Genomic DNA, 22,334 nt, shown 5'->3' on the forward strand with positions numbered 1-22,334 from the left:
TTTTTGAGAGAGTGCAAGCAGGGGGAGGGGCAGAGAGAGAGGGACAGAGGATCCAAAGCAGGCTCTGAACTGACAGCACAGGGCCCGGTGTGGGGCTTGAACTCACGAACTGCGAGATCATGACCCGAGCCAAAGTCGGACACTCAACCGACTGAGCCACCCAGGCGCCCCTTTTATGATCCATTTTTAACAACAACAACAACAACAACAACAAAATGCTACTTTAGCAAATATAATTAAAATTCCCCAGGTTGTCTGCCTTTTAGGTGGGAGGTTGCCCCCCCCCCCACATTTCCCCAACATATTTATCTTCCAATGGGACGCATGTCTGATTGTCTAACAAAATTTGATAGAGGTAAACAGGGTTGATATATAGACATCCAGACATCAGTTAGAAGGAGGACATACACGGCTTTTAAAATTTCCCAGATCAGGGGCTTTTGGGTAGCATTTGTGAAGTTAACGGAAGAACACTATTTTCTATGAGTGCTTTGGTCACGTGGAGCCGACTTGTTTCTGAGCTGGGGTGACACTAAGAAGGCGTGGGGTCTTCTTCCTGCACAGAACCCATCACGGCTTTGGTTTCTGGAGAAACGAACGGCCCCACCCCAGGCCTCACCACCCTGCTCCCCCTCTTCCCTCCTGCGCTGGAACTCTGCCCCATCCACTCATCCCCTCTATCCCCTCTAGGCTCCTGACCTTCTTCATCTCAGACACCTGATCCCTTCTTTTCACCACCAACTCCCCTCAAGGAGCTGCTGTACATGTGATTTTGCCTGGTCTCCAAACAAGCTGCAGAGACTTGTCTAGGGGGCCGGGAGCAGGGGGTAATGGGGTTACAGCTGTCAGACCACACTCCCCCCGGCCCCTCCCTGGCACAAAGCCTCTGGCCCTTGGCCCTGAGCCTGGACGGCACCTCCAGAGGCTGCTTGGGGCTTTCAACCTCAGCAATGCCCCTAAGCTGAACTCATCTACCCCCTGCTTCTTCCCCACCCCAGCTTCCCTTTTTTTTTTTTTTTTTTTAAGTTTATTTATTTATTTTGAGAGAGAAAGAAAGCACAAGTAGGGGAGGGATAGAGAGAGGGAGAATCCCAAGCAGGCTCTGCACTGCCAGCGCCGAGCCCAACGTGGAGCTCAAACTCAGGAACTGTGAGATCGTGACCTGAGCTGAAGTCGGTTGCTCAACCGACTGAGCCACCAAGGTGCCCCCACCCCCTCATCAGCTTCCCTTTGTAATGATCCCTCCATTTGCCCAATAACCCAGATGCACACGTCAAGGATGCCCTGGGTGCCCCCCTCAGTCTCTCCCCATTTTGATGAATTCCAACGGGATCCCGGGTCCATCCACACCACATCCTGCATTCTTCCCTACTCTCCCACTCCCCGTCTTCAGTCAGCCCCTTCCCCACCTCTGGGCTCTCTCATCGGGCCCTCAAAGGCTGCCAGGCCACACTTCTGCAACGTGGCTCTGACTTCTCGCCCGTCTCCCTGTTTCTCACTGAGCACTGCAAATGCAGGTCCAGAGCAGTCCATGAAGGCTGTAACAGTGCTCCCCCCCAGCCCCCAGGAAGATGTCTGTGCTTACGGCGAGGTGCCCCTGTGACTTTGGGGAGAAGGACGCTCCTTCAAGGAGCTGCCTCTACCTGGTCTCATCTGGCAGGAAATGCACAGTGGGTAAGGGTCGAGCACCTTGGTCTTGGCACCAGGCTGGTCACCTCTCCCAGAACTCAGTCATATTTCTGCACTGTTCTACCTTACCAGGAAGGAAGCTCTTTTTCTCAATTTCCTTTAAAGGTACATTCCCTTATCAGCCTGCCAACCTCCTGCAATCGAACTCCGGGGCTGCAAACAGTGAGTAAACATACAAGCTGCTCCTGCTTTGATGCCCCCAGGAAATGTCACAACTCACTCGGTTCTGTGAGCGGGCCCAGCCACAGCTGACCTCTGCCCAGAGCTGACCCTGCCAGAGCATCCTTGTCCCATCCCTCTAGGCCCCTGCCTGTGTGCCTGGCCGGTGACAAGGCCAAGTCAGATGCCCTTCTACTGTGAAGCCTTCCTGGACTCTGTGACAAGGTAACACCAGACAGAGTGACGGTCCCTCTATGAGTCCTTGAGGGGAGAGGCCGATCTGAGGGCAGGTGCTCAGCCAGATCCTGGCTGGCCTGACCCCATTACCAAAAATGGATGGAAATTAATGCTGTTTTTAGGGAGAAACTTCTCTGTGCAGGGTTGACACATGGCCCCATTATATTCTCACAACAACCCCGAGTAGGAGCTGTGGGTGAGACACTGAGGCTCAGAGATGTTAGCTTCCTAAGATCACCTTCCACTGGCCTAGAGCCCTCTCCCATGCACCCCTCATCTCCCTGGGGTGGGGGTGGGGTGCTTTGAGCTACCTCCCTGAGGTCTAGTCCCCTTGGCTCAGGCTGTGCTCTCCTCGAATGCAGGGACACATCTCTTATCTCCTTCTTAGAACCTCATGGTCCTTAGCCAGCAGAAGTGAGGCTTAGCTGATGTGACCAGCTGTGCTGTACCAGGAGGGGCTGAGGGCCCATCTCAAGATTTCCTAGCTGTGTTCCTTCCAAACAGTCCATAGCTCAAGGGGCCAAGTTACACGGCAGACGTGGAGAAAGGTGGGTCGATGTGTCATTGGAGAAACGGTGGTTTGTGTGGCCAGTGCTGGGGAGCACAGGGGAGGAGACCTCACTCAGGCCTAGGGGCTTCTGGCACTTCTTGGAGAAGGGTCACCTCATCCAGGTCCTTAAAAATGAGGAGTTGGATTTCTCCAGGCCAAGAAAGGAAGGATGGTATTCAAGGTGGAGGAAATAGCTCATGCAAAGCAAGGGCAAGAAGATGCCCTGCAAACTGGTGCTGGGCGCACATGGCTAAAGCGTCCTGTGCATCTGGGGGCAAGGGAGAGGGCAGGGGAGCTGGGCAGAGAGGTCTGGACTCTCGCCTGTAGTTGGGGTAATCACTGAGGGATTTTAGATGGAGGAGTAAAAGAATTAGATTTGCCCTTATAGAAGGAGCCTCCAAAAAACTGTATGTGTGCTTGAGAATGAACTTCCAATTGCTGTGTGGGATGGATCCTGGGGAAGCAGGTAGAAGGATGTTTCTGAATGTCCCGGGGAGAGTTGACAGAGCTGGGAGGGAAGGAGATGCACTCGGAGACCCCAGGAAATAGACGTGATCCCACATCCAACTGAGTGGAGGATGAGGCCAAGGGAAGCATTGAGGCCAGCGGTTTCAACCCTGACTGAACACTGGAATCCCCCCGGGAGCTTTTAAAATATAGGTAGAGGTGGGCTACAGACGCTGGTTTAACAGTTTGGGCAGGACAGGCTGGGCCGAGGCAGCATGGAAGTAATATTAAACACACTTCTAGGATGGGACATGTGAGAAAAGAAAGGTAATTGTGTGTGTGTGTGTGTGTGTGTGTGAGAGAGAGAGAGAGAGAGAGAGAGAGAGAGAGAGTGTGTGTGTGTGTGTGTGTGTGTGAAGTGAGGGCCCATGAGGTGGTAACAAAGGCTCCTGAGGGGTCAGAGGCCAGTGGGGTCAGACTCCCATTTTGACAGAGTTTACTGAGCACCTATTCTGTGGCAGCTGCTGTGCTAGGCTCCGGAGGTACGAAGATGACAATTAATTCCAGGAACACTGAGCAGACATAAGAAAGGCACAGCCTGGCCTTCACTCCACCGTCCATCCACCCACTCACCATCTATCCATCCACCCTCCAGGTATTTCTCCACCAACCATCCACTCTTCTGCCCTCCTTCCATCCTCCCTCCCTCTTTCCATCCACCCCTCCACCCCCCATCCATCCATCCATCCATCCACCCACCATCACTCCACCATCCATCCCTTCCCCATCACTAAGTAGAGGTGGGATGATTCCTCAAAGCAGTATCTTCTCCTCTGACCTCACTGCCTCTCCATCCTTATCATTTTCTCTTCAAACTGCCCCTCTCAGAAGGCGTTTCTGTCCTGCTTGCACCATCCTGGTCAGGGCTCTGCCCTACCAAAGCCACCTGCCTTTGGGGATCCCTGGGTGGGAAATCAGATGTTTAATTGCCCTGATGTTTCCAGGGAACCAGATGTTGGGTACTACTGCATTACTAGTCCAGATGTTGGGTTTTAATTTTTCTCCCCAGTTGGTCCCAACTGTAGCAGGGGAAAAAATCCCCAGCTTTGGACCCAAAGAGATCTGAATGCAAATTCGGGTTTTGCCGATTTCTGCCTGAATGACCTTAGGCAAATTCCTTGACCTGGATCCAGGTTATTTACCTGGAAGCGTTCAAGAACAGTATCTACCTCCCAGAGTGACCGTGAAAGTGAAAACAGATGATTCTAGTAGAAAATGCCCACACCTGAGAGCCCGGCCCTCGGCAGAGGCTTGCTAAGTGTTAGACCCCCTACCACTTGTTCCCTCTCAGGCAGCCTGAGGGACACCAGTGCAAATGGCCTTGCTAATGTGAGGGGGTTCCCTACAGAGGCTGATTGTGAGGCTGTGAGGCTGTGTGTGTGTGTGTGTGTGTGTGTGTGTGTGTGTGTGTAGAGTGCTTCCAAAGTGTCCAGAGGAAGAAGACTTTGGCACAGGCCTGAGTGTGGTCTCTTGTGCTTACCTTTCAGAAGTCTGACCAGAAGACGCCCTTCTCAAGGGGAGCAGCTGGGCACTGAGCAAATGTCGCCCCAGGATATGCCTACCTGAGGCCAGGGCCCCGTCCCGGGAGACTCTCATCCTGGCTGTGGGGCTGGCCTGGCACCAAGAAGTGCTGAAGCTCCACAGGGCATTCTATGGCTCCATCAGGTGGCAGAACCACGGATGGAGAGTTTTCTAGATTTGTATGCTTGCGGGAACTCCCCAGAGTGTCAAAGTACAACTTTAAAGGCTCCTCCACTAGCCCTGGGACGGGGCTGGGGCTCCCTGTTTTTAAGCACCCAAGGAGTCTCAGGGTTTGGCACACTTTAAAAGCCCTGCCGTTATTCAACTGCAAAGAAGGAGCACAGAACTTGGGTCTCTGCCATTTATTAGCAGGGGCCACTGGGCAAGGTATGTGACTTTCTTATTCCTCAGATTCTTCAACTGCAAAGGGAGGGTAATCGTGCCTACCTCAAGGGGTTGTTGTGATAGACAACCCAGGGGGATGGGTGTCAGCGATCAGCACAGGCGTGGTGGCCATTACTACCGCAGAGCCCTTCTATCCAGGGGACAGCGTGGACCCTCTCCAACCCCGAATCGGCTATAGGGGGATGAGATATGGGTGGGGTGGGCACTCCAGGTAAAGACCTCTACCTTGGGCTGACAACAGAGCTATGTTTGGTGTCTGGAGCCATCCAGGTTATAACTTGGTTTAGATACAGGCTACCCTGCGGCTGCACATCGGATACAATCAAGTGATTTGGGAAGACCAGCTGAGCTGCTCCCCAGCCCAGAGCTCCCACAAGGAAAGGACTGAGGGTTCCATCCGCGGCCCTGGCCCCTGGAGGGACTGCCCAGCATCCTTAGGTTCTTGGAAACTCACGCTTTGGAGTAGTTCAGAACGAAGTCCACACCCTTCTCACTATCAAACTGGATGTCTCGGGGTAGATCCTTGTGGTATTTGGCATCGATACTCAAGGGGAAGCCAGGGTTCCACTCCATCCATCTGAGCATGAATAAAAAGAAGAAAACTGTGTAAAATGCCTGGCCTTTGGGCTGGCCCCTCAGACTAAAGCCTGCCCCTGCGGTCTAAGGATGTGCCCTCTGTCAGGCCGAGACGTTATAGCTGAGTGTGCATCCGTGACGTACTGGGACCCCTCCCGGGGTCCGGCAGTAGCCTGCTTTGCTGTGCCCTGAGCTTCACAGCAGGAGGTGTGAGGTCCCCTGAACCTGAGACTGGGCTCACAGCAGAGGAGTGGCGAGTGAAGTAGGTGTGCGCCACTGCGTAAAAGGAAGCTGAAAAGGAAGCATCAGAAGACCTCACGGATCTGACGGGACATTCAACTGCCTGTCTCCCTCGGCACAGAGTTGCCTTGCTGGTCACCGGAGGTAGAAAGGGTTGAGGCCGCTCCACTTCCAGGCTGAACTGAACAGCCAGTGTCCCACCAGCTCGGTCAACGTGCCCCTGGACTGTGTGTGGTGGCTGGGGAAAGGGGACAGTGGGCACGCCTTCCAAGTAAGGTGTCCAGGGCAGCACGGTGATTGGACTTCGGACACAGACTGCCACCAGAGGCAGGTTTAGTGACTGTTAAAATCAAAATAGCCCCCCCCCCCCCAAGACAGGCCATGCACTGTATCCAGACCACATTTTCAGATACCGGTGTCCTTGAAACTTATCCTGCAGCATTGGGCACTTACATTTTGTTTTTTAAATTTTGCTGTTTTTTTTTCTTACGGCAAAACCAAAACTAACCCAAAGTGTCTGTTCCTTTAGGGCAGGGAAAACGATCTTGCATTTATTTAAAAATCAAAATTTACATTCTGGGTTAACAGCTTTTCACTTGTATTCCTAACTCTCCTCTTCTGAAACCTTTCTCACAACAGAAAGTAAAGCACTGAGAGTGGAGGTCATGAAAAAGTCTGGAGTCCCTTCAATATCATCTTGTGCTATTACTGTCCCCCAAATCCCCATGGTTTTTCATGCTGTCCTGTTGGCCAGGTAAGACTCCCATTGGGACCACAAGAGGCGAACAGGAGCTAGGTATGGTCGCCCGGAGCAAATGCATTTTGAGAAACATTTTCTGTTGCATGGCACTGTCATTTATCACTGTTGGTTTACTTACAGTATTCCATTTTCCTGGGCTTTAAGAAAACCTTCTCTATTTGTTGTTTTTATTAACACCAACGCTGATAAAATGTAGACAAGTGTACAACGTCAACTAATCTACTGATTTTTTCCCCCTTTGTTTTAGAAAATAATTGATTTTCTTGGAACCTCCTGCCCCACTGCTGTCCCCCCCACCTCCTGAAGGTGGCAGCACTAATGGATGGAAGTGCCCACCTTCCGTGATCTGGAGACTACCTACCGCCTCTCAGTGCGTGGAGACTGTGCGGTTTGCCAGCTCTCCACCAGACACCTGTGTCCCTTCCACTGCAGGCCACTGCTACCTGAGACAGCTGACAGGCTGACCTGCACAGGGGCCAAAGATCTTCGTGCCCGTAGATAAATAGGCAAAGAAAAAAAAAATCACACTCCACAGGGAGTTGAACACACCAGGCAGAGGAAATGAAGATGCAAAAAAGACATTTAATTTCTTTTTTAAAGACATTTAATTTCTTAAAAAAAGAAGTGTTAAAGAGATACAGTAGAATGTAAAAAGATTTTCTTTTTTTTCCTTTTTTTAAAGTAGACCCCATACCCAACGTGGGTCTTGAACTCACAACCCTGAGATCAAGAGTCAGATGCTCTATGGACTGAGCCAGCCGGGTGCCCCTAAAAAGACCTTCTGCGGCCACAAAACATGATTTCTGAATTGAAAATTCAACAGAGAAATGGGAAAAGAGAAGAGTCACTGTGAGATCTAATTTGTTTCCTGCACAAAATGTATTCATTAAGGAAGTAATTACTGAGCACCTGTCACATGCCAGGCACTGCTCTGTACAAAATGGAAGAAAACATAACACAAATACAGAGCAAACACACAAAGAAATGGAAGCCATGATGGGGATTACGGAGGGCACTTGTTGTGATGAGCACTGGGTGTTTTATGGAAGTGATGAATACTGTATACCTAAAACAAATATGACACTGTATGTTAACTAACTGGAATTAAAATAAAAACTTAAAAAGAAAAGAAAACACAAGAGACATGAAAGGCAGACCTAGAAGATTTAATATGCAGAGACTAAGAAGTCCAAAAGGAGAGAGAGGAATATAGAGAGAAGTAAAAATCAAGAAATAAGAGAAAAACCTTCTTAAGTTGAAAAGACCTCAATTTTCTGAGTAAGTCCTAGGTAGAAAGAAAGGGGAAAAGGGCATGTATAGATATATACTTATTACATATTAAAATGTCAAAGAGAGAGAAGACTGTGGGGGTAGGGGGAGAAAGAGGGAGGGAAACAGAGAAAGTAGGGAGGGGGAGAGGGAAGGAGGGAGGGGATGGAAGGGAGAAGGGAAGGAAAAAGAAGTGTGGGGAGAGAGGGGAGGGAGGGGAGAGGGAGGAGGAGAGAGAAGGGAGGGAAGGGGAAAGGGGAGGGAGGGAGAGGGGGAGGTGGAGAGGAAGGGAGGTGGAGAGGAGAGGAAGGAGGGGAGGGGGAGGGAGGGGGAGAGGAGAAGTGGAGAAGGGAGGAAGGAGGAGGAAGGAGGGGGAGAGGGGAGGGAGGAAGAGGGGGGAGAGGGAGAGGAGGAAGGAGGCACACAGAGACCAAACAACAGGATGGAGTAAGTGGGAGTGGAGCTCAGAAACTGGCTTCAGAGCCCACGCACATCCCACCAGGCTGTGCCAGCTCTGTGTGCTATGGGCATCATCCCTGGGCAGTAGGAAGGAGTGTGTTATGTAATAAGTGACACCGGGATGTTTGACCCCCTACTTCACATCATGTATAAAAATATATGGCAGGTGAGTTAAAAGCCTAATGTTAAAAAACTAAATTGTAAAAGTTAGACAAAAATATAGGTATATTTATGTAACACTGGGGGTGGGGAGGGCCTTGTTATGTAAAGCAGGAAACCCAAAAGTTATAAAGGAAAACCAATACATATAGTTAAGAAAATAAAGAACTAAAATCTGCGACACAAGCAACAGTAGACAAATGACATATACCATACTCATAACGAAAAGGTGCTATCCGAACACACAAAGGGCTCCTTTAGATGAATAATCACAAGGACACAGAAAAATGAAGCATATTAACAGACAATTCAAAGAAGAGGCAATGCACAGAGGCTTAACTCACCAGTGGCAGATTAAAACAACCATGGGGTCCAATTTAGGGGTTTTTAGATTGTCAAAAATATAAAAGATTGACATGATCAGGTATGTCATATATATACATATACAACTGGAAAATTGCACCAAAAATTACTATAACATTGTGAGAAAGGATTTTTGTTAGTACTTTTAAAAATGAAACTGCTAATTTGACCCAGCAAGGTGAGTTCTGGAAATTGACAGTAATGAAATCACCAGGACATCAAGCTGCTTGTATGAGGTTGCCTCCTGCCACACTGTTGGTAATGCCAAACACACACACACACACACACACACACACACACACACACACGCACGAAGCAAACAACAGGGGAATGGCTGAATTCACATACAGCGAGAAATATGTGGCAATGTAAGAATGAGGAAATCAATGAGATACTATTTCAGACACATCAGACCGACACCAATGAGAATGTCTCAAGATGCAAAGTGTGTCAATGATGTAGGGAAAGTGCAACCCTAAGAAACAGCTGCTAGGGGTGAAAACTGGCAGAACCCCTTTGGAACCCCAGTGGCAATATCTAGAAAACTCACAGTGTGGTCTGCTATCCTGCAGGTCTACTTCTAAGAATATTCCCTAGAGAAATTCTTCCATAAGAGCACCAGGAGACAGATGAGAGAGCTCACTCTGGTGTGGCTTGTGACAGCCAGATATTAAAGACGGTCTACATGTCCATCAGCAGGAGAGTGGGTAAGCCTGGTGGTTTGTTTGTGCAATGGTGTGCTATACAGGAGCTAAGTGAATGGATGACACCTGTCTGTGTCAACCGGCTGCCCTTCAAAACAGAATGACGAGTGAAAAAAAGCAAGTCACAGAATGATCAAACGCTGTAGGTTACAAACCACTACTCTATCCGCTGCTGTGTGTGTGCGCACACCAGCCAGGTGCACACGGTCACAGTGAGAATGGGGTCAGGGCATTATGACCTGCGTGGGCTTCTCCACTTCCCTGCCAGGCTGACTGAGGGACGAAGGCCAGCTGGGCTTGCAGCTCCCTGACAGATTGGAGACTATTCTTACTTTACTTCCAACTCTCATCCGGAAGCTCGAGAGTTCGTGTGAAAGAGGAACTCCTAGATTATGCAGACAGTGCAAAGTTCAGTGCTTCCTGAAAGGAAGCAGAGGAGGGCGTCTGAAGAGGGCAGATGAGTGGAAGGAGGAAGAAACAATGACGATTAGATCTAAGAAGAGGGATAACTATTTCACTGGAAAAGCCCTTGGCCCCATCTCCCTAGACCCTGTCAAAGCCCTGTCCCTGGTGGTGAAACAAACACACCACTGAATCCATTGCTCCCTAATAAAGGGGTACTTCCCAAAGGGTGCTCCAAGGAGTACTTGTTCTGTGAGATGTTAAGAATTGTATGTCCAACTCTCTTGGGAAACACTGGGTGGGAAAAAAAAAATTAACCACAGTCCACTACCCCAGAACTTCTCAGAATTCTCACTGCTTATGTGCATCAGGAACCTCCAGGAGGAGGAGGTGATGAACAGTTTCCCAAACTTGTCTCACCACGGGGAGAAAGTTATGGGGCCGCTGCTCCAGGGCACACTTTGGAAAATACTGCGTTAGGACAACATGCCTGTAAGACTAATTTATCAGCCATTAACATCTTAGTCTGAGTGACAGTGGAACTGATAAAACTTCCTGTCTACTCTCCTAACAGGACACAAACTAGCCTGATTCTCTGCAAGCTGTTTAATGTCACTGCAGACTAGGATTCCTTCTTTCCACAAGGCCAAACGCACATGGGATGCTCACTGTAGGGGCTCTGACACAGGTGGCTGAAGTGGGGAGGAAAGCTGAGGAAGGAGCTGAGAAATAACAATGTTCTAAGATGGGAATGGTGGTGCAGAGCTTTCGGACAACGCCTTGCGCACTGCACCAAACACAAAAGTCCCAGAACGCATCACATGGTGTCTGAGCCCAGAGGCTCACACACGAAAGTTTTTTTTTTTTTAACGTTTTTATTCATTTTCGAGACAGAGAGAGACAGAGCATGAACGGGGGAGGGTCAGAGAGAGGGAGACACAGAATCGGAAGCAGGCTCCGGGCTCTGAGCTGTCAGCACAGGGGCCCGACGCGGGGCTCGAACTCACGGACCGCAAGATCGTGACCTGAGCCGAAGTCGGACGCTCAACCGACTGAGCCACCCAGGTGCCCCACGAAAGTTTTAAAATAAACCACAAATTCATAAATCTTTAACATTACTCAAGTATAATCAGATTACCCTCCTTCACCTGATATAAAGACATAAAAATTTTATTTTAAAATTTTATTATGAAATCAAACATATAAACGCATGTATGTATGTGTGGATATGTATACGTATGCACACATATGGAGAAAAAATGCACAAAACATCTGTATAACCAACAGCCAGATCAAGAATCAGAATGTTACCAGTATCCCCACACCGCACCTGCTTTCCCGCTTAGCCTCCCCTGATCACTGTCCTCCCTTTTATGAGAATCATTTCCTTGCTGTTGTCTATTGTCCCACTGCTATGTAACTGTCCCTAAACAACAGACTTCCAAACTCTACGGATTGGTCAGACACGGTGTGCCTCACTTCCGGTATCCAACACTGTACTTGTGAGGTTTGCCTATGTTGCTCTGCATAGCAGCAGGTCATTGACTACACTTCTTTTGCTTTATTGGATTAAAAAAGCCTGACATACTGCATACTCTTTGTAGGAAGTTACACCATAGAGAAATACGTGGAAAGGTGTCATGGTCATCACTCCCCAAGAGCCTCGCCATAGCCCAGGTAACCATGCTGACTGGTTAGCATGAGTCCATCCATTCTTCTCCCTTGGAAGGAGCCACAGACTCAAGGTCTACAAAGGCCAAAGTAGGACCTGAAAGATGCCTTGACACAGACAGTGGACAGGTATTGGACTGAGGAAACCTGGGCCCTGTTTACTCAGAACTCCACAGCGACCATGAAACAAATTTATAGGCTGAATATAGCCCACTGACCACCGTTTTCTAGATGAGCGCTCTAGATCATGTGTTATTTCCAAAAACAGCTATATCGAGTTGTAATTTACACAATAAAATTCACCCCTTAAAAGTATCCGATGAAGTTTTTTAGTGTACTTACAGAATTGTGCAGGCTTCACCAAAGTCTAATTTGGGGATATTTTCACCCCAAAAAGAAACCTTGTGCCCATTAATAGTCACTGTCCGTGTCCATCCCCAACTTCCAGTCCTGGGCAACCAACAGTCTACTAATCTGTGTCCACAGACTTGCCTGTTCCAGTCATTTCATAAAATAGAATCATACAGTATGTGGTGTTTTGTAAATGACTTTCCTGTTTAGCGTAATGTTTTTGAGGTTCATCCATGGTTTAGTATGTATCCGTAGTTCATTCTTTTTAATGCCAAATAACATTCCATTATATGAATATGCCACATTTTGTTTATCCATTCATCAGGTAATGGAATTTATGTTGTTTCCACCTTTGGGCTATTATAGGTGATATTGCTATGAATATTGATATAAAGCTTGTGTGTGTGTGTGTGTGTGTGTGTGTGTGTAGAAACCTATTTTCGTTACTCTTGTGTAGCCACCATGCACAATAAGAAAAAAGGGATAGAACTGGTAGTACGAAGTCTGTTCAAGATTTGAGAAGCTGTGGGGCACCTGGGTGGCTCATTTGGCTGAACATCTGACTCTTGATTTTGGCTCAGGTCATGATCCCAGGGTCGTGGGATCGAGTGCCATGTCGGGCTCTATGCTGAGTGAGAAGCCTGCTTAAGATTCTTTCCCTCTCCCTCTGCCCCACTTCCCTGACTTCCCCCTCTCTCTCTAAAAAATAAAAAAAAAAAATTAAAAAAGGTTTCAGAAACTGCTAACCTGTTTTTCAAGGTGGCTGTGCCATTTTATATTCTACCAAAAATGTTTGCGGGCTCCACTTTCTCTTTTTGATTCTAGTCATCCTAGCGGGTGTGACATGCTATCTCACTGTGATTTTGATTTGCACTTTCCTGATGATTAATGATGTTGAGCATCCTTTCAAGTGCTTGTGGGCCATATATTTTCTCTGGAGAAGTGCTTCTTCATGTTTTTTATGGCCAAAATAGTTTCCATGTATAGACATGCCACATTTTATTTACAGATTCATCAGTTAATGGGCATCTGGGTTGTATTCACCTTTGGTTCTTATGGATAATGTAAACATTCATATACAAGTTTGTGTGTGGACATATATTTTCGTTTTCTTAGGCATATGCCTAGATGTGGAACTGCTGGATTATCTAGTAACTCTTGATTTAACAACTTGAGTAACTACTAGACTGTTTTCCAAAGCAGCTGCACATTTTACATTCCTACCAGGAGTGTATGAAGGTTCTGATTTCTCCACATCTTCACAACTCTTGTTATTATCTGACTTTCATAGTAAATGTGAAGTGGTAATGATTTGCATTTCCCTAATGAATAATGATGTCAAGCATCTTTTCATGGACTTATCGATCATGTATATATCTTCCTTGGAAAAATGTCTATTCAGATCCTTCTCTATTTTTAAATTGGATTATTTGTCTTCATTATTGATTTGTAAGAGCTCTTTATATATTCTGGATACAAGTCCCTTATCAGATCCATGATTTACAAATATTTCATCCCATTCTGTGAGTTGTCTTTTCACTTTCTTGATGGTATCCTTCGAAGCATGAAAGTTAAAATTTGATAACATGAGCTTATCTATTTCTCCTTTGTTGTTTAAGCTTTTGTTGTCATGTCTAAAAATACTTTGCCAATGCAAGGCCATGAAAGTTTACCCCTGTCTTTTTCAATGTTTTAGTTTTAGCTCTTACGTTTAAGTATTTGATCCACTTTAAGTTAATTTTTGTATGTGGGGTAAGGGTCCAATTTCATTCTTTTGCATGTGGCTAGTCAGTTGTCCCAACACCATTTGTTGAAAAGACTATCCTTTCTCCATTGAATTGTCTTGCTGCCTCTGTTGAAAATTAACTGACCATAAATGCAAGGGCTAACTTCTGGACTCTCAATTCTATTTAATTTCTCTATATATCTAACCTTATGCCAATACCACGATTGTTTTAATTACCACAGCAGTGTAGTAATTCTGATATTGGCAACTGTGAGTTCCCCAAGTTTTTTTTTTTTTCAAGATTATTTTGACTATTATGGGTTCCTTGCATTTCCTTATGATTTTTAGGATCATCTTGTCAATTTCTGCAAAAAAGTTAGCTGAGACTTTGATAGGGATTGTGTTAAATATGCACACTGCTTTGGGGAGTACTGCTATTTTTATAATATTAAGTCCTCTGGTCCGTGAATGTAAGATGTCTTTCACCTTATTTAGGTCTTCTTTAATTACTTTCAGCAATGTTTTGTAGTTTTCATTGTGTAAGTCTTAGACTTCTTTTGCTGAGTTTATTCATAAATATTTTATTCCTTTTGATGTTACTGCACATGGAACTGTTTTGTTATCTTTATTTTCAGATTGATTGTTAGCATACAGAAACACAACTGAATTGTGTATATTAATCTTTTATGCTGCAACCTTGCTGGGTTATCAGTTCCAATATTTTTTTTTGGTGAACGTCTTAGGATTTTCTACATACGAGATCATTTCATCCGTGAATGGCAGTGGTTTCACTTATCGCTCTTTAACGTGGGTGCCCTTTCTTCCCTCTTGCCTAATTGCCCTGGCTAGAATCTCCAGTACAATGTTACACAGAAGTGGCAAAAGCTGACATCCTTATCTTGTTCCTGGATCTTAGGAGGAAAGCATGTAGTCATTTCCCATTAAGAACGATATGAACCGGGGACACCTACCCAGCTCCACTGACTGAGTGGAGCTTCCGACTTCAGTTCAGGTCACAACCTCACAGTTCGTGAGTTCAAGCCCCACATTGGGCTCTATGCTGATACCTCAGAGCCTGGAGCCTGTTTTGGATTCTGTGTCTCCCTTTCTCTCTGCCCCTCCCCCCACTCACACTCTGTCTCTCTCTCTCTCAAAAATAAATAAATGTTAAAAAAAAATGATATTAATTGTAAGGTTTTTTATAGGTGCCCTTTACCAGGTTGAGAAATTTCTGTTTAATTCCTATTTTTTTTAGCGTTATTCAATCATGAAAGAATGTTGGATTTTGTCAAATGCACTCTTATATGTCTTTTGAGATGTTCATGTGTTTCTTTGTTCTTTACTGATATGGTGCATTACATTAATTGATTTTTGGATATTAAACCAACCTTGCGCACTTGGGATAAATCCTATATTGTATCATATCTTTTACACGCTGTTGCATCCAGTTTGCTAGCATTTTGTTGAAAATGCTTACATCTATATCCATAAGAGACATTGGTGTATAGTTTTCTTATGATGTCTTTGTCTGATTTTGGTATAACACCAATCTCATTCAATGCACTGGGATGTGTTCCCTCCTCTTGTATTTTCTGGAAGAGCTTATGCAGGATTGGTACTAATTCTTTTTTAAAAAATTTTTTTTTTCAACGTTTTTTATTTTATTTTTGGGACAGAGAGAGACAGAGCATGAACGGGGGAGGGGCAGAGAGAGAGGGAGACACAGAATTGGAAACAGGCTCCAGGCTCCGAGCCATCAGCCCAGAGCCTGACGCGGGGGCTCGAACTCACGGACCGCGAGATCGTGACCTGGCTGAAGTCAGACGCTTAACTGACTGCGCCACCCAGGCGCCCCGGTACTAATTCTTTAAGCGTTTGGTAGAATTAATCAGTGAGGTCATCTGGGCCTAGGATTTTCTTTGTGGGAAGTTTCAAAATTACTGATTCGACCTTTTGGCTTGTGATTGTTCTATTCAAATTATTTATTCTTAAGTCAGTTTTGGTTATTCCTATCTTTCTACGACTTCTCGATTTCACTCAAGTTATCTAATTTGTTGGTATACAACTGTCCATAGTATTCCCTTTTATACATTTTAATTTGTGTGAGGTGGGTACTGATGCTCCCTCTCTCCTACTTTAAAAAATTTGAGTTCCCTCCCTCTTTTTTTCTTGGTCTGTTAGCTAAAGATTTGCCAATTTTTTGGAGAGTATTTATCACTTTTACAATAGAATTATTACCAGAAGACATAAAAAGTGAGGGGGTAATCACTACAATAGGAGGTGAAAGAACATTAATGTAAATCCAAGCTTTTGCTGCCCCATTCCCCCTAGATGCTGATATGGTTTCCCCACAGTTTTCTCCATAATGCACTTTACCATCTCTGCCTGGACAGTGGAGGTCAAGTGGATCTTGGGGATCGAGGAGCACTACAGGGCACTGGTGGCCTGGCCATTGCTTACCAGCAGTGGTCAGCCATACGCTGTGGGCAGAGTTCATTCAGGGCTGTCTGGTCTGACGTCATAACTCACCGATACTGTTTTTGCCGTGTTTCCAGCTCTTTACGTCTGTGCTGCTTGAGAATGTGAATTTGGTCATCGCAGGCCAACTTTGCTGTGAGGAAAGGACAGGTGTGAGAAGAGCCACAGGAAGAACGGTAACAATGTCCAATATTCAGGTTTCCCTCACACACCTGCCCATGCATCATCTTTATATGCATCATCTAAGCCTCTGAACACTTCCCCAGTTCATGTGTAGGAAACTGGGGCTTAGGGAGGTTGAATAGCTTCGCCTTTGAACTTTGCCCAAGGTCACACACCGAATGAGTGGATTTTCAACACAAGACTCATATCCATGCTCTTAGCCTATTATAAAAGACAAATCCAGTGCCCTCTCTTACTGCCTGCTCATTCGGCAAGCTGGGGGCCCTGCACCTTGGAGCTCTGAGAATCATGTCCACATACATGAGCCAGGCTTGGTGGTCATCAGGATTTATGGGGGCAGGCCAATGATTCTCTGGAAGGTACAGTGTATGTAGCAAGTTGCCTTAGCTTCCCCACATGTAAAATGGGTATGATATTGCCAATGTCAGGGTTATGGTAGGGATTTAGTGAGCACTTCACACAATGCTTGGCACCCAGTAAGTGGGAACAATGACTAACATTATTGTCCTTACAATCATGATGGACCTAGGCTTCCTCTTCCTCCCCCTAAGCCCAGATTCAAAGGTCTCTTGTCTCTCATCTCAGGAGTGGGGCAAGTGGCTAAAGTCAAGGTCAAGCTGCTCAGGGCCTTTAGAGCAGGAGAAGCCAGCTCATGACTACCCTTTATACTGTTATTTAGGGTAAAGCCAGTGAACACAGTGGGAGCCCAGACTAGCAAGATTCCAGAGCATCTCCTACCAAGATTCCAGAGCATCTCCTATAATAGTGCTTCTCCAGCTCTCTGTGGGTTTAAAAATTTCCGTTTAGGGGCACCTGGGTGGCGCAGTCAGTTAAGCGTCCGACTTCAGCCAGGTCACGATCTCGCGGTCCGTGAGTTCGAGCCCCGCGTCAGGCTCTGGGCTGATGGCTTGGAGCCTGGAGCCTGTTTCCGATTCTGTGTCTCCCTCTCTCTCTGCCCCTCCCCCATTCATGCTCTGTCTCTCTCTGTCCCAAAAATAAATAAAAAAACGTTGAAAAAAAAAATTTCCGTTTAATCACAGACTGATATTTCTGTAAACTACAATAAAACTTAACTACTAGAAAAAAAATAAAAAACAAACCAAGGACATTCAAAGTATAAACCCTGTTTTTATTATAAGATGCAATGGTCATAGAATAATTCTTGCAAGTTGCTATAAAAGTTTGTAAATGCCTACTCTCAGTCTCGGTACCCACCTCTTTACAGACCAACAGCTAACAGTTCCTAGCCCACACTCACAGCACCTTCTGGCTGAGGAAGCTCCAGTCCAGGGCTTGGAACTGGGGCCCACAGAGGAAGATCAATGGGGCACCTCTTTGTTCTCCAGTGGGGATGTTAAGCCATCCAGCGGGGGGCAGGGTTAAGGCCACTGAAGGCAAGATGAATATTAACTGAGAACAGCTGCCATTGGCTGTAGAGGACACTGTTGTAGGCACTCGACATTCATCATCTCTAATCCACCTCGAAGAATTAGCTTATTTCTCAGGCACCTGGCTCTGAGGCATTGAGTCTTCAATTTCAGTGGTATGAAGAAGTCAGAACGTGTGGAACTGCACATACCAAGTCTCAAAAGCTGTCAGCTCCATATCTCCTGGCCCTGAGGGTGCCGGACATCTACCCCAGTGACTGATGGAACTTTTGGGAACACAACAGGTGACAAAGCCTAGACTGAATGCCCCAGAGTTCTGGAGAGGGGGGTAGATTCCAAAAGACTGACATGAGTGCCTTAATGAAGCTGTCTCTTCACATAGGTGCTCTTGATCCCTGGGACCACAGTGACAGCCCTCTGACATTTATGTTCACCCCAGGTGCAGTGGTGGAGCATTAGATTGCAGAGGTTACCATGTCGCTCATGGGCAGGGTCCCCTCATTTCCGGATTGTCCAAAGGATTGGTCATTGTGCCATGGGGTGGATTAAAGATGGCCATAAATTCTTTGACATTCTTTCCATTGACAGGTGGGATCTATGTCCCCTTTGAGTTTGGATGGGCTCTGTGACTGCTTGGACCAACAGAATAAGGTAGAAACTACCCCCTGACAGTTTCCAGGCCCAAACATGAAGAGACCGGCAGCTTCCACTTTCTGTCTCTTGGAATACTCGCTCTTAGAAGCCAGCCACCACATAAGAAGTGCAACTACCCTGTGAGGGCCAAGCCGTGAGAAGCCCAACTCCACGGAGAAGGCTTCCAGAATGAGCTTCCAGGTGGAGAGAGAGGCCATGGAGCCCTGAGGTGCTAGACATGTGAGAAAGGAACCGTCCTCGAAGGGAGCCTTCTAGCCCATCGTCCTCAGTTGATGCTTCGTGGCTCACAGACAACCCACCCAGCTGAACCTTTCCCAAATTTCCATCCCATGATGAAAAAATGAAATGGATGTTTAAATCCACAGAGATTGTTACACAGCAACTGATAAGTGAAACATGCTGGATGGGCAGCTTCCATGTGCCTCTTCAGAATCTACCCTTCACCTCATCCTGTCCCTGAAGGTCCCCGATCTTGTCCTCGATTTGAATGAATTGCATCAATGGGCTTTGTGCTGGGTTCAGCCCCTGGGAGCCCTGACCAGAGAGAGGAGGGCACTGGAGAGTGAGGAGAGGACATTTATTCCCCAGGTCCTCTCGTAGTGTCTCCCTGCTGTCTGCATCTCTACTAGGGGCCACAGCTACTCCCAAGGGGGCTCTGTCTCTAGGACACTCCCCATCTGGATTATTCTGGCATTCTTCCCCTCCCCTCACCCCACCAGGACTGGCAGTGCTAATGGTCTACATCTTTCTTTCTTTGTTTTTTCTTGTGATGAGAACTTTTAAATTTTTATTTTCACTCCACTAAACAGTGTAACATTAGTTTCAGGTGTACAATGTAGTGATTCAACACTTCCACACATTACCCCGTGCTCATCACAGCAAGCGCATTCCTTAATCCCCATCACCTATCTCACCCATCCCCCGCCCACCTTCCCTGATGAGAACTTTTAAGATCTGTCCTCTTAGCAACTTTCAAATATACAGTATGGTATTATCAACTATAGTCACCACCTAGGAAGTCTCAATACAATCAATTTTGAAATAATTCATCCCAAACCCATAAATTCTAAATATTAAAAAAAAAATTCAGCGTATATTTTTTGAAGGCTTCCCAGTTTGTGGTAATTTGTTATGGCAGTCCTAGAAACTAATACACAGAGTAAACCAAGTTTGGCCTACACCTTTCTTTTTTTATGTTTATTTATTTATTTTGAGAGAGAGAGGGAGAGAGAGAGGGAGAGAGAGAGAGCATGAGCAGGGGAGGGGGAGAGAGAGAGAGAATTCCAAGCAGGCTCCGTGCTGTCAACAGAGAGCCTGATGTGGTGCTTGAACCCACAAATTGTGACATCATGACCTGAGCTGAAGTCAAGAGCCAGATGCTTAACCGACTGAGCCACCCAGGCCTCCTAGCCTATACTTTTCTAAACATCCTCATTTGAATGTGTCATATGTTTTTTGCTAGAAAGGGATGCGGGGTCTGTGAGGAGAAGGACTGCACAACCAAGACCCCTGGTGGGAGGGGCAGGGGAGAGACTTGGAGCTAGTGTTTTTCTGATACTAGAGAAAGAGAAGTGCCCTGTCCACAACTGTTCACATTCTGGCCACAAGACAGAGTGAATTTGGTGATTTTTTTTTTTTTTCTGTGAGGTCAGGGAACAAAAATCTTTCTAGCTCCAATCATTCCATTCAGAAATATTTTTGGAAATTGGTTTCTTAAATTCCATGTCAGGAACAACGGGAGGAGGCGCCTGGGTGACTCAGTTGGTTGAGCGTCTGACTCTTGATTTTGGCTGAGGTCATGATCCCAGTGTGGTGGGATCGAGCCATGTGCTGGTCTCCACACTGAGCATGGAGTCTGTTTAAAATTCTCTCTCTCCCTCTGCCCCTCTCCCCTGCTCACTCTCTCTCTCTCTCTCAAAGAAAGAAAAAAAGAAAGAAAGAAAGAAAGAAAGAAAGAAAGAAAGAAAGAAAGAAAGAAAGAAAGAAAGAAAAGGACGTGGCCTGGCAGTTTAAGAACACTAGGTAGAGAACTTTTTCCTCCTCTGTCTTGATTTTCTTAGCTAAAAAATGGGGTTAATCATCACTTCCATTTTGCCTACCCTGCCGGACCTCTGTGAAGGGGAAGTCGCTGCACCTGTGTTCCCCCTCACTTTTCTAGTGGTGCACAGCTTTGGAGACATCTTGTTCTGGGTTTAAAGTGTGAACAAACTGAAGGGCCACAACGTGAAGTCAGATAGAACTTTGCCGAGGCATGGATTTGACTCCCACACGCTTATAGGTTAGTGCACAATGGGGAGCCGTTCGGAGGGACAGAGTGGCCTCAGCTGACTTCTGCCTTCTGTTCCTCTCTCCGCTCCTCCACACCAGGCCAGCTGCCCGTCTCTTATGGGGAGTGGTCTCCCGAGGAAGTGCCAGATTGGCACGTTCGAGGGTCTTGCTTAAGAGGGCTGACTTTAGGTACTTTTCTCTTTTTAGCAAAATGTGGGACTTTAGGTTTAACAACTGGTGACTGTGACCACCAGGCCTGGCCATGGCCCCTCTAGGCTGCCACTCGGGGCACTCCTGGTCGACCTCTTGCCTTCCCAGGCCCATGCGTGTTGCCCTGGAGCCCGTGCCCCACTGTGACCTCACAGAGAGGAGGACTGGAGAACTTACCTGGAGAGCGGCCCCTCTAGGGGGATGTCCCACAGGTATTTGCTACTAGGGACTGTAGTTATCCTCTGACAAAAAGGGGGTCATAAGCTTGCCCCCGAAGGACTGTAGCCCAGAGGGAGGACACTGCTGAGCATGTGGCCGGGGGCCTCTCCCTGCACCCTCCTAGCACGGGGCTTATTAGCACCCTGAGGAAGGTCGCACCTCTGCAGGCACACGGAGGCACACAGCGGCGCTATCATTATTCCTATGAAAACAGTCCTTTGAGGAAGGAGTTCCTGGGAAGCTCAGGAAGTGGAAGGGGCCTGGGCCACTCACCGCGTCCATCTCTCAGGACAATCTCGCCCTCGCCGGTGATCCAGCGGTAGCAAGGGAACTCGATGTAATCCCCGCAGGGCGTCTTCAGCGTGATGTACTTCAGGTACCAGTCATCATGGAGCCAGTACTTGCGCTTCTCGATTTTGACCAGCTGGATGTCACCCAGTTCTTCATCCACTGTCACGTCGTAAGAATCCACCTGAGAGGATAAAAAAAAAAAAAAAAAAGGCGAATGAGGTTGTCTGGGGTTCTTGAGCCTTTGTATCACCAGCCTAGATGTCTGCTGAATGCTTGCCCTCGGTAAGGCTCCGTGCTGCACCCGGGGAGACAGAGGCAAGTCCTGGGTTCTGCCCTTATGGAGATGGAGGTCTGGTGAGTAAGCGATGGACGGCGCTGCTCAGAGAAGGACATTCTGTGATCTGCACGCGGCTCAGAGGAGACGGAGGCTCCAGGCAGGGGTGCCCTCTGCTGGGCCGTGCCGGGTGAGGGGCTTCTTCAGCTGCCCTGCTCATGATGAGGGCAGGGGGGCTGCTAGCCTTTCCACCCGACAGGGCTGCAGGGGGCACACTGGCCCTCGCACGAAGGGCAGCCCTCTGCAGCTCGCAAATAGCTTGCTGACGATTGCTATAGACCCTCCTAACGATGTCAGGACGAGGGCCGTCATGACCGTGTCACCGATGAAGAGACTGAGGCTTACTAAATCCCAGGTCAGCTATTCATTGTCAGAGATGGAATTCTAACCCAGATCTTTATGGCACAGCCACCCCACGTCTCTCTTGTTCTCCGGGGAGCAAACAACTGAGTGAAAATGGGGAGGCTCACTTGCAAGCGAAGTTGCCTAGATGCACGCCATCCTAGGGCATCTGCGGGTCACTGGGCCACAGCGACTGGAGACTCCACTGTCCCCTCCCTC

At 47.2% G+C, this 22,334-nt stretch overlaps 1 protein-coding gene and 1 long non-coding RNA gene across 3 annotated transcripts in view; one reads left to right on the forward strand and one right to left on the reverse strand.

Moving 5' to 3' along the window:
* Positions 1 to 22,334, reverse strand: part of ALOX5 (arachidonate 5-lipoxygenase) — a 49,984-nt gene that overhangs the window by 22,692 nt on the left and 4,958 nt on the right. The window contains exons 2-4 of the mRNA XM_058697049.1: positions 21,422 to 21,620; positions 16,278 to 16,359; positions 5,523 to 5,645 (exon numbers count right to left, since the gene is read on the reverse strand). Coding sequence (XP_058553032.1) covers positions 5,523 to 5,645; positions 16,278 to 16,359; positions 21,422 to 21,620 — 404 coding nt within the window. The remainder of the gene's footprint in view (positions 1 to 5,522; positions 5,646 to 16,277; positions 16,360 to 21,421; positions 21,621 to 22,334) is intronic.
* On the forward strand, positions 1,513 to 7,789 carry LOC131493011 (uncharacterized). Of its 2 annotated transcripts, none has more exons than XR_009252395.1 (3): positions 1,513 to 2,073; positions 4,630 to 5,050; positions 6,892 to 7,789. It is a non-coding gene; the product is annotated as an uncharacterized LOC131493011 (long non-coding RNA). The 2 variants fall into 2 exon arrangements; XR_009252396.1 differs by lacking the exon at positions 1,513 to 2,073 and adding an exon at positions 3,530 to 3,737.

The sequence above is a fragment of the Neofelis nebulosa genome, chromosome 13 (genome assembly GCF_028018385.1).
Source record: "Neofelis nebulosa isolate mNeoNeb1 chromosome 13, mNeoNeb1.pri, whole genome shotgun sequence".
NCBI classification, from domain to species: Eukaryota; Metazoa; Chordata; class Mammalia; order Carnivora; family Felidae; genus Neofelis; species Neofelis nebulosa.